This window comes from Eptatretus burgeri, chromosome 4 (genome assembly GCF_056783735.1).
Source record: "Eptatretus burgeri isolate ZD-2024b chromosome 4, Ebu_testis_v1, whole genome shotgun sequence".
In the NCBI taxonomy this organism is placed as follows: domain Eukaryota; kingdom Metazoa; phylum Chordata; class Myxini; order Myxiniformes; family Myxinidae; genus Eptatretus; species Eptatretus burgeri.
Window position 1 is genome coordinate 103,336,203 of NC_140964.1, and position 12,777 is coordinate 103,348,979.

The window sequence follows — 12,777 nt, forward strand, 5'->3', positions numbered from 1 at the left end:
ACCTGGTATTTGATTAGTGTCCTTGACCAACTTTTTTGGATTGTGACCTAATTAACAAATAACACCTTTTTAACACAACTTGAATAATTTTCCTCCAATTTTCATGATGCTGAGTTTTATGGATAGATTGTGGATAGAAACATTTTCTTAATTTACACTCCATCTCTAAATGTTAATGGTCAAGGTCATATGGTGGTCCAAAAATAATATGGCCATCATTGGAATGCAGGCACCAGGGAAGCTTACCCTTGGTGATCACTTTGTACCTCCCCCACCATGCTTTCTGCCACCCCTACCATGCTTTCCATGACTACCCCCACTCTGCATCCCACCGCCTCCTCCACACACTCAACCCAGCATCCAACCCACTCCTCATCTCCTCCTCCCCCTCTTTCATAATGTGGTCCACCAATATTCGATGTCTCTGTTGTAATATTTCTGATCTCTCCATCGAGGTTACTACTATATCTCCAGACAATGTGTGTTTAACAGAAATGTTTCTCCCACATATTGTGTCCGATTCCTCTGTGTTTCTTTCTGGCTATTCTCTCTTAGGCTTTGACAGGCCCTTCATGGTGTAGTGATGCACAGGCCTAAAGCCTTCCATGCTGTCAATGTGGCTTGCAGTGTATGTGAACAATTAATACCTCTGGAATACCTCTGGCTGCATACACCTCTCTGCAACCACCTAATGTTTGTCAGTTTGCTGTCCACCCAATGATGATGACTCTATATATTGTATCTCTATTTCCTCTAATATAGATCAACTCATAACAATCACTCCCAAATCTCTGTTTCTCATCTGTGGCGATTTCAACTGTCACCAAGGTAGATGGCTGGATATTGATCTGCAACAACCAGCCATAGCATTGCAGTAAAGGTCTTCCGTGACTCCATGGGACTGACTTGATCTGTAAAATTCCAAACTCTGATTTCTGAAACTGATGTCCTCTCCTGGACCGAGTATTATGACTAACATTCCATCCAATCTCCCCTGGTCCTCTTCTGCTCATCTGCTTCCTTCTGCCCCTCTTGACTCTTCTGACCACTTTCTTGTCAAAGCCAATATTTTTCTGGATATACAGTATTGTCACAGATGCCAACCTCCCGATTTCATCGGGAGGCTTCCGAAAATTCACCCAAACTCCCGCCCTTACGATCACTATCCTTATCCTCCCGAAATTTTGATATTTTTGCACTGTTCACTAATCAGAATGTACTAGTATGAGAATTGAATGAAAACCATCGTCTGCTACGTATAGCATGTGGTAACTCCATAACGTTCGCTGCTACCAAATTGTACGTAAAAAATTGCAAATTCAAATGAGGAGCAGCGAAACATTGGGTCTGGATCTCGCTTGTGCGATCATGCACTGAGATTTAGTGCATGCGGTATGTGTGCAATACAGTGCATGCGGTATGTATGCACAGTGTATATGCATGCGATACGCTCACTGCATGCAGCTGGGCTCCGTACCAGCCCGGCGGTCGCGACCACCGTGCGGTGTTTAACAGCCGCTAGAGTTCTACGAGTCGCGCTGCAGCTGTGGAACATCGACTTCGAAGTTACCGATGCTTCAAGCCCTCGATGTTGATTACGAAATGGCAGAAAAGAAGCTTACGAAGACCAAGAAATGGTCTCAGAAGTACAAGACCGAATACAGTCTCCAATACCCGTGTATTCGAAAGTCTGAAAGAGGAATTCATCATGCGTATTGTACAGTATGCAGCGTTGATATTTCAGTTGAGCACGGAGGTCGCGATGATATTCGGAAGCACGTTGGAAGCAAAGGGCACACAGACATTGCAAAGGAGAGATCTTCGAGCACGAGTACCGGTACACTTCTGAATTATTTCACCAAACAAGGGACAAGCGAGGAAGAGGATGTTACCCGAGCGGAACTTCTCTTTAGTGGATTTATTGTGGAACATAACTTGCCAATATCAGTCTCAGATCATGCTGGACCTCTATTTCAAAAGATGTTTCCAGATTCAAAAGTTGCTTCAAAGTATGGATGTGCAAGAACAAAAACTTCAGCAATAATTGGTGAGTTGTCAAATGTTACTGCTTCATCTATTGCCGATATTGCTAGACTAGCTCCATTTAGCCTAGCTACAGACGGTAGCAATGACAGTGGTGAGGCCCAGCTATATCCTGTCCTGATTTCGTACTATGACAACAGTGCTGGGATTGTGAAGCAAGGTTTGCTAAGTTTGCCTGCGTGCAAACAAGATTCCACTGGAGAAAACATTTTCAAACTGCTTGATCATGAGTTCAGTGACAGGAAAATTCCGTGGGGAAATTGTGTTTCCTTTTGTGCTGATAATGCCTCTGTCATGGTGGGCAAGCACAAAGGAGTCGCTGCTTATATCCACAAACAAAATCCAGAGTGCTACATCATGGGATGCCCTTGCCATATGATGCACAATACGGCCAAGAAGGCGGCTCAGGCCTTACCCATTGAATTAGATGACTTTCTCATCGATATTTACTACTACTTGGACAAAAGTAGTAAACGCGTCAAAGGAGTGAAAGCACTGCAAGAACTCTGTGATGCCCCGACACACAAGATTCTGAAGCATGTCGCAACAAGGTGGCTGTCCCTTGGTCAGTGCCTAGACAGGCTGATTGAACAGTGGGAGCCACTTCGCCTCTTCTTCAAAGAAGAAGTACGAAGAAAAATGCAACCAACTGTAGCCAAGACTCTAACAACGAGCAAGAAGGACGGCACTGTATCTACTGCCAGTACTGGCACTGCAGGATCAAGCACTAGTGGAGCAGCATTCACCACTACCACTGCAGTATCTGCTGCGAAGAAGACAGCAGGGACAGCACCAAAAGCAATGCTGAGAGCAGGTAGCATCACCGGCCCTTCATCACGTTCATCTACAAAGCAGATCCCTTCAGAGTCGAGAAAGACTGTGATAGTCCCATCTACAGGCAAAGAAGGACCCAAGTTAAGTTCTGCTTTTGCCAAATCACTTGATAGAAGCTCAGCAAAACCTTCGAATCAGAGGTCTTCTTCCTTGGCTGCACCTACCTCAAGCTCTCTCCTCAAACGTAAAATTGGATCTGGTACTACGAGTCTGACCTCTTCTGCTGGCAGTAAACGCAAGTGTGATCGCCCTGCGGCTAAGTGTACTACGAGTTCTACAACTAAAAGCGCATCTTCCTCAAACACTGTGCAGGAATCTAGAGAAAAACGTGTCAACAGGATGTTCTTGTCTCCACAAACAAAACTCTATTGTTTCTTCCTTCGATATGCTAACAAGCTTTTTGAGAAGGGGAATCTTCTGCTCCAAAGAGACGAACCCTGTATTCATCTCCTGCACGGAGAATTGAATGGTCTTCTGAAAGATATCTTCGTACGGTTTTTGAAACCATCGGTGTCATCGGTTGCTCTGGTAAATGTACCCTTCTCTGACAGAAATCATCAGAAGAATGATGAGGACCTCATGATTGGGAACGATGCCAAACTTTATATAAGGGAACAAAGGAGTCTCAAGAAATCCACCTTCACTCTGAGTGAGTCAGACATCCAAGGTTTCTTCAGTGCAGTTCGCTCATATTATGTGAAAGCCTGCAATTACATCTTCAAAACCTGGCCGCTAGATGATGAATTAGCCAAGCATGCTCAGGTGCTGGATGTTAAGCTACACCAAGAAGTGGGGTTTGACTGTGTGGAGTTTTTCATCAAGAAATTCCCCTGTCTGTTCAGTGGTGGTGATAGTGACATAGACAGTCTTGAGAGTGAATTCGCTCACTACCAGGCAGACGCCTCCATAGCTACAATTGCTACTGAGACAGTGAGAGTGGATGAGCAGTGGCATCGGATTTCACAGCTCACAGATCCCTGCACTGGTGCCAAGAAGTATCCTAATTTGAGCAAAGTGATGAAGGGAATCTTGGTCATTCCTCATTCGAACGCATCATGTGAGCGGGCACTCAGTCTTGTACGGAAGAATCATACTGAATTTTGTCCCAATTTGAGTGTCAAAACCCTGGAAGCTCTCTTAATTGAAAAACTAGCTCATAGCACCCCTTGCTACCAGAGAGAATACAGCAAAGACATAATCAGAAGGGCTAAAAGAGCCACACAGCTGTCACTCAGCAAAGCTGCCATGGAAAAAGCAAGCAGCAGTAGTACCAGCCAGTAAGGTAAGAAAAATATTGCTTCTTTTGTGCTTTTTGTTAATCTTTGATTGTCCCCTAACTTACTAATATTAACATACATGTAACATTAAAAAGTGCACAATTTTCCCCTTTTTTTGTTCAAAAAGTGGGAATTCTTAACATGTTAAATGCTCCAAAATAGGGCTCAGAGGGCACTAGAGAGCGTCTGGAACCCCAGAGCTTCCAGGGCCCTAAGGCGGGCCCTGGACCCCGCCGCAAGGGTCGAGCGCGCTGCGCTCGAGATGTGCGCTTTGCGCACATTATTTGGTGTCGGTTGCAAGTCCTCCCTAATTCTGATTTCCAAAAGTTGGCATCTCTGTATTGTAAGGGAGTAACCTCAACAACACAGAATATCATCGTTCACACAGTCAAAGTGGCAAGGACTGCAATTTGCCCTCTCACAAAAGGATAGAGGCCACAATCTCCACGGCACGTACTTTCTCTCGGACACCGGTTTATCCCATCCAGCCTCCGACCCCCTATCCATCCTCTATGCACGTTTTTCTTTTTTTGAGATCAGATCCAATATGGCCGACTGGTGCCATTTTGTTACTTAAATGTTACTTAAAGTCCTCAACAATTTCTCAGACATGCATGGTCCGATTTTGTTCAAATTTAGCAAAAGCACAGCAAATGATGACATACACGAACACCTCACTTTATTTTGCGATTTGATCAAAGATGGCCGACTGGTAGACTCGTGTCCATTTAGTTGTACTCAAATATTGGCTGGCCCTTTAAATCCACACAGCAAAATTACTAAAACAACGGGGGCTTTGACATTTTATTTATATTTTTACTTGTTTGGTCTTCCATTTCATTTGAATTTAATTTTTTTTAATTAAAAAATTGCTGCTGAAGAGTTGGCTTGCACGAAGTCCTTCTTAAGACTGTGTGGGGTAAGTATTCCATGAATACCATCTGGTTTTAGACATGCTATATTTCTGGTATTCAACAGTCTGGCATCTTGCTTTGCTTGCCAAGCTCTCTGGATGTGGCATACAGAGTGGCTTCATTCCTGGATTTCTGAATTTGTTCAATCATGCAGTCAATGTATTGCTATCCATGGAACCCTTTTCAACCCTTCTCTGATTGGAGACTTTAACTCCACAACAAAGTATCTTGGGCCCAGCCTTCAATTTCCTCATCTAAATAAACCAGTTCCTCATCTAAATAAACGACCTTTCAGATGCTGTAGAAAATACTCTCTCTTTTTGCAGAATACTCCACATTGTGTTGCAGAATACCCCCATCCAACTGTTAGGCAGACTGTAGCTGCATCACTCTCTGATGGTCAGGAGTTGATTCGATGCTGGTCTGATAAATTTAACATGTCCTTTAATCCTGGAAAATCTCATTGTCTCACCCTGTCACTCCAAAAGGATCATCAAACTAATCCACCTATCTATTTATATGGTCAGCCACTGGAAAAGGGTCAACACCTTGAACCTCTTGGCTTCACCATTGGCCATGACCTATCCTGAGCCAACCATCGAGAAAAGCTGACCTTCAAAGTTAACCACTGACTGGGCATCCTCTGTTAATCCAAGTCTTTCCTTGGAAAAATCAAAGCAACTCGGTCAACAAGGCCTTTGTCCATAGCTGAATGGAGTATTGCTCTTCTCTCTGGGCTGGCACCCCAACATCACATGTGTCTCTCCTGGATTATGTGGAATCTAAAGCTCTCAATGTAATTGGAATCTCTCATGATGAATCCAGAGCATAATATCTATTGATTTCACATTGCAGGCAAGTCACTCATCTCAGTTTTTTTTAACCACCTTTTCTCTGATATTGCTCCCTCTGCTCTCTGTCCTCCAATTCTCCACAACAACCCCAGTTGCAGCGTTCTTCCTGTAATCTCCTCCTGGTTAAACTTCCAAATTCCAGGCTAAGTACACACCTCAATGCCTTTGTTCCTCACTTCTCCCATCTACATCAAATAATTGCCTTTCAGAGGCTGTTCATTTGTACTCTTAATACGTCCATTTTCAAGCAGACAGTGCACTGCCACTTTGTGTCATCCCCCATCATGACCCATGAACTTTAGTACCCCCATTAATCCTTCTAAACTCAACACTTCACTTGCTGGTTTCAATGTTTCCTCCTCTCTTCTCTATGTCTGTTCTTTTCCTGTTCGTTCTTTCATTTGCTGATTGTGTTCCATTGTTGTCAAACTACTGCGCTGGCAGTTCAACTACACTCTTCCTTGACCCTCTGTCTTGTAGAGAGAGAGAGAGAAAAAATAGGCATTTTGTCCTCTTATAAGGGGAGGGCAAGAAGGGGGAGCCATTTTGGCAGTTTGGCCCATGCTTGGCCATGAGCCCTGCTTGGCCATGAGTGAGCCCTGATTGGTGGGCATCACCATTCATCGTCTGTACTGGGAGGTCATGATTGGCTGGCCAGCCACAGCCACTGAACTGCCTCATCTCAGGGATAGAGTCAGGGCTGACACTTTGAAAACACGAAGGGCAAATACAGTTCATGTTTTTTCTGCCTGACAGCTGATTGGTTTGGATTATAATACTCTGTGCTCGTCTCTTGAACCATTTGGCCCAGCTGTAGCCGTGTCGTGGGCGTTCTGCACTGCCAAATCACAGCCTGCCTTTCATTGCCTTTTCATCATTGCCTTGACCATTACCCAAGCACAGAGTTCCTCACTTGCCTCGTTCCCATGTACGGCTACATGTGTGGTTTCAATTGGCACTCTGGGGTGCAGACGCGGCATGGGGTTTTATTATTTGCAAAATCGAAGATTTTTCAAGTATATTGGTCAGTCGAGTTTGTTATTCTGTTTGCCTGTCAATCATCTCCAGGTCACAATTTTAAACCGATCTACACGAAACTTCACTACATGGTAGAATTTGTCATAAGGAAGAAACCTGTTGTTTTTGAGGTCAAAAGGTCAACCAACATAGGTCAAAGATCAACAAATTTCTCAAATCCTCGATATTCATCCGATTGACTTGAAATTTGAAGAGGATTTATATTTCAGGTCACTGAATTCAACCACCAATTATTTTTGAGGTCAACATTGGGTGGATTTCTAAAATTGTCAATTTTCGACCGATTGACTTGAAATTTGAAGAGGATTTGCATATTTGATCATTTAATTCAACCACCAATTGAGATCAAATTTGTTTCTTGGATTTTGCAAGTATCGTGCTCTGCACGACGTTGTCGTCTTGGATATTTATTCGTATGCAGCCTGTGGCTGCTTGGCTGCATCATTTTCAAGGGGTGGCGTGGCTGTACCACTGATGCAATGGCCCTTGCTACTAGCAAGCTGGTACTCATTTTGCCAACTTTGGAAGGATGACAGGCTGAGTTAAACCTACTTGGGGTTTATTTAACGGCCTGACAGGTGCTTGAACTCAAGACTCAAGGATCTTAAGCCAAGCACCATAACCATTCAGCCAACACCAGGCCTGGGCAGGGGGTATTTTGATTACTTATGTATTCAATTATTATTCGTGTTCTTTGGATTACGTATTCGTCTGATGTACAAAATTTCCTTTTGTGTCTGTCCCTTCCTATCCATCCTAATATTTCTTAAATAATAATTGGCTTGTAAGCCTGCATGTGTGTCTGCCTTCATTCTTTCCCATGCAAACCGTTTTGGTTTTGTTGAGTATCACTGGAGGATTAAATTGGGTTAATTACATCATGCTTTAGACCTTATTTAGAGTGCAAAGCACATTTCCTGTCTGGGTGTGTTTTGCAATTAAATTTATTGAATAATTGTTTATTTGTGGGGTTAACCCTGGCGTGGTTGGTCTTCATGCCAGTTGCGGTTGCAGTTGTGGTTGAAGTGGGTGCCGCGCACATGACAATAACTTTGTATGAGCAAGATGGCAGCATTCGCCATGAAAAAAAAAACACATGGACAGATCTGGGAAAGTTCAAAACCAGCAACGGCAAAATAAAAGTCACCACAAAGCTTATTCGACCTAAGAAAAGAGTGTAGGCATCAGCGCATGTAACAATATAGATGTAATGACTAAGAAAATGCCCCATATAACATTAACTCATTTTATTTGGCCTTTGTGCAAATAGTCTAGAAGCCAAAATCTGTAGCTAGCCTAGAAAATAGGTTCGCTGCTGATTTCATGTTAGAATGGTGCAACTGGTGTTTTTGAAGAGTCTAGGCATGACCAAGTCTAGTTCCACTTGTTGCCAAGTCTGCATCTGAATATTATGGCCGCCATGACAGTAATCAAAATGGCCGCCATCAGATTTAGTCTTTTTCTTACTGAAAATTGTACTAGCCAGAAATTTGTCATGATTGTGAAATACTATGTAATCTGACACGAGGAACACTATTTTGTGCTTTATTTTTGTACTGGATCACAACTTTTCACATAATTGACAACTTAAAGACGAAATTGAAAATGCACATACGAGCAACAAATGTGAAAAAGAAAATGTTTAGCACTATTGATGGAGATGGGTTTACAGTCAGTCAAAGGTTATTTCAACAGCTGTCAGATTCTTTCTAACACAAAATTACGTTGCTTTGCAGAAGAGAAAAGTGTTGTGAGAACACCCAAGTACAATTTTCAGAGCTATTGATCGGCTTGTACACTGAACGGGTTCCTACAAAGGGCTTTGCATCCACATGCTTTCGTGCAAGGCAGTCCATTCCGTGTAAATTTGCACCGTCGAGTTGAGCATGACCCACGGCATTTGCATGTCGTCAGTTCTACACAGTAAGCAGTAATAGGCTGTGCAGTCATGAGTCGCGGCTGAAATGTCTCGTTGCCATCTTTGACGACCTGTTCCCACCCACAGTTCTCAGGTGCAGGTAGATGTGGTTCAGATTCCAAGGCTCTTCTCCACACAAAAGTCTGGTAGTGCGCTCGCTTGATGTGTAGAATCAGAGCATCGCGAGTTGGAGGCAGATTCTCAATAGCTTTGGTCAGACTGAGAAACAGATCACATCTTACTTGCTGAATTGAGTTATCTTGGCCATGAGGGTCATAAAGCCTGCAGACAAATGACTCAGCATCTGCAATCACACTCTCATCAGGAATTTCCTCTTTGCCTAAGTTATTCAACAGGTGGGAGTTGTTTTGAAAGACAGCCCATGCAGGGCGCTTCGCAATTCCAGCAAACTGGCTTGTGCTGTCTGAACCTGTCACTGCATGAAATGCCAGAAGTGACTCCCTCTGCGAATCTGGGATATTGATGGAGTCAATGGGAATGTAGTGTTGCTTTTTGGGTGTCCCTGCATTCATCCAGAGAAAGGGACTGAGATGCGGCTGATAGGCAACAAGGAGAATGAGGACATCAGTGTCCTGAAGCCACATGAATAATGTCTTGGCAGATGCTCAGAACTTTGTTCTTGGTATCTGTCTCATCCGCTTCTTCATTGTCCATCTTGTCAGTGCTGTCACCACCACAAAGAAGCTTTACAAGCATGTACAGGGTTTCAGGTACAATTCGCTCTGCATTTTCTGTGTTCAGTCCACCGATAATGCTATGCCCTGGAGAGTGTTTTACGTCACTGTAAATCTTTATGCCCACTCTGAAGATCCAGCTAAGGATTTCGTTCTCATGATGAGGCAGACTGCACTGGGCCAATTCATCTTCTTCAGAACTTTCACCTTCTTCAGATAAATCATTCACGGCGGTTCTCATGGCAAACTTTGTCACAGTTGAGGACGCAACTATGAGGGGTTTTGTGACATCCAATGGCTGCACGAATGTCACCTTGTCACTACCAAAGTGAACCTACACTTTCTGCTTGAAATTGTAGCTTTTGTAGGCTCCAGCCTCAATTCCAAAATCATTCAATAACAGCATGCTGTAGTATTCCCAGATGTTTTTCAGGGTAAACACATGTCCCTTCTGCAGCTCTTTCTCAAGCTGGTTCATCACATTTCTGAAACAGATGCTTTCAGGAGACTGGTTTTTCTCTCCACTCTCCTTTTTATACTTTCTGCGAAAAGAAACATAACACTTGAGGTGATATTTACCTTCAGCTGCCATCAAGTCTGAAACACCTGCAAACCTGTGATGCATGGTGGGGTCAAATTGGGCCAAACTAAGTATCCTGGATGATGTGTGATCAAATTCAACATTTGTCAGGACACCAGCTTTTCCAGGAATGTCAGTCTGGCAGAAAGCGCATTTTGACCAATCCATAGCGCTGTGCGCGGATCTTAGTGACTTTGGGACATGGTATTTCTCTGAGGAACCTGATGTTGTGGGTATCTCTTCTGCGTAAGTCACAGATTGTGGCTGAATCCTTGACTTCAGTCTGTCTATTTTTTGTGCGTGAGTAAAGTCACTATAGCAGAATTTGTGCCATTGAATCTTTTCGACGTGCTCCGGTACAGAATATTTTCTGATTCTTGAGAATGAATCAACATATTTAGCGTCATTATATTTCTCTCTTTCTTTGCAACATTCAGCTACAGTTTTCACACCAACGATTGTAGTCTTTCGAAGTGGCGTTGACTTGCTAGTTTTTGAACTGTCCTGGTAAATAAAGCATTTATTCCAGTCTACATGCTCTTCTTCTTCTCGATCCCTTGAACCCCCTGTGAGAAATCTTGCGGCTTTCATTTTTCAGTTAGTCCTGGGTAACAGAAAAACACACAGTTATGTAGTTTAGGTTCATTTTATAGCAAAGTTGTAAAATTCATTGATTGTGGTTTGTATAATCAGACATTCTAATTCAAGCCTGAACATTTCTTTAAAAATAATATAGTGAAAAACAAGTCATATTATTTTTAGAAAATGGATGGAGCAATGTTTTTTTTCTATACTCCCATCAGCTCAGGCATGCTCAAAAACATGGAAATCGACCCTAATTTTGTAATTTCATGTCAATTTGCGGCTGAAATATGACGAAAAGTGTATTTAATGGCGACCATTTTGTAAACTGTCATGGCGGCCATACTATCCATATCCAGAGTTGGCAACAAGTTGATTCACGTTTCTGTGTGTCTGGACAGTCAATTTACACCTGTTGCACTATTCTAACACGGAATCAGCAGGGTCGTACACTATTCTGAATTGGGCCTCCTGACTAAAATAAATATTTTAAAAACATTCAATTTTCTCAAAAGCTGACAAATATACCAATTTGAAAAGCAACAAAACTTAAATTTTAAATGTCATGGCCAAAATCTGGCCACACAAGAACTTGGCGTGCAAGTGCCTGCAAGCCGATGCCAGGAGTGCTAATGCAGCCCTTCAGCCAGAATAAATGATTAATGAAAGAGTGCAAAGCAGAGCACCGGGCAGGTTTTATGCTGTGAAGCTCGAAGATTAATCGTCATTAAATTACAACAGAACCCTGTTAAAAGCAACGCTATAAATAATTTTCATCATAATGAACGACATGCTTGGTGGGCATTCACATTTTAACAAATTAATTTAAGTTTTATTATGATGAGCAGTGAAATTGTAGATTTAATTTTTATTTTAACAAAATATCAAAATCAATTTAGCCATACCTCTAAGCACTATTATTGCCAAATAAGAACTGCAATCTGAACCGTATAAGGTGAAATGTATAACATGGAGAAGGGAGGGTGCAGTGGAGGGGACAATACCACAATCATGGTTTGTCATGCTCAATGCATCCCAAATACCAGGAGGTACCATTTATTTTCTTCATTTTCTTAATTTTTGGGGTGGTGGAGCAGTTTCAGAAAAATTATTTTTTCCAAACAGTGACCATTCCACAGAATCTGTCAGTTAATTATAACAACTCTACTTAAGCCATTCTGTTGAGGAAATAAAAAGTCACATACTGCCATAGTGGGTATTGCAAAATGTCCCCAAGGCCCTTCAGAACTTTTCTGAAGACAGTTGCATGAATTCAGCAAATGTCATCATGTAGTTAAGCAATGTTTGCCCATAAATTGCTCACCAAACCAAATCTCAACTCATTAATCTAAAACGGAAAGGTGAAATTGTCCACATGCATAACAAAAATCAAAACAATTTATTCTAACTTCTTCAATTCAAAGAGACGTTCAGACATAAATGGACAATTCATGCATATCATGCAAAAATACAGGTAATTTTATATGCTTGATCAGAATCATCATTTAACATTTAGTATTCAAATCATGGAAAAGTTAATCGATGGTTCAGTTTGGTTACTTTAGGTACCAGTCACTGATGATAGAACGTGGAAAGACAAACACAAAACAGAGGGTGAGACTTTCCCAAAAAACTCATCTAAGTCACTTGAAAATTTATTCTTTTAAACAGTAGTTGTTCCTGTGTATAACCCTTTCTGGCCAATCGATGGTTAAAGCAGCATTGCTTTGTGACGGCAACAGAAACATTGTTCCTCATGCAAAGCATGCTTGGGATGTACAGGGCCCGTGATAGACTAGCTGATGCCGCATATGATCTACAGTGGCCTGCAAAAGTGTTCACCTCCTCCCAATAATGTCACATTTAGATGAATTACGAATTATGTCGAAACAATTTTTCCAAACGGACTTTGTTATTCATTACTGAAGAAATCAAATGAAACACTTATAGTTGAAGGAGGTTACATGTCATAAATACCTGTAAAAAATATTTACAAAACTAAATTCACTGGTTGTAAAAGTGTTCAGTCCCTAAGGTCAAGA

At 42.1% G+C, this 12,777-nt stretch overlaps 2 protein-coding genes across 2 annotated transcripts in view; one reads left to right on the forward strand and one right to left on the reverse strand.

Annotated features, from left to right (window-relative positions):
- The window catches only part of LOC147028800 (carbohydrate sulfotransferase 8-like), a 303,172-nt gene that overhangs the window by 75,352 nt on the left and 215,043 nt on the right, over positions 1-12,777 (forward strand). The gene's annotated exons all lie outside the window — the stretch shown is intronic.
- LOC147028801 (uncharacterized) overlaps positions 8,423-12,777 on the reverse strand; it is a 328,207-nt gene continuing 323,852 nt past the window's right edge. The window contains exon 4 of the mRNA XM_085879526.1: positions 8,423-10,757. Coding sequence (XP_085735652.1) covers positions 10,741-10,757 — 17 coding nt within the window. The 3' untranslated portion in view covers positions 8,423-10,740. The remainder of the gene's footprint in view (positions 10,758-12,777) is intronic.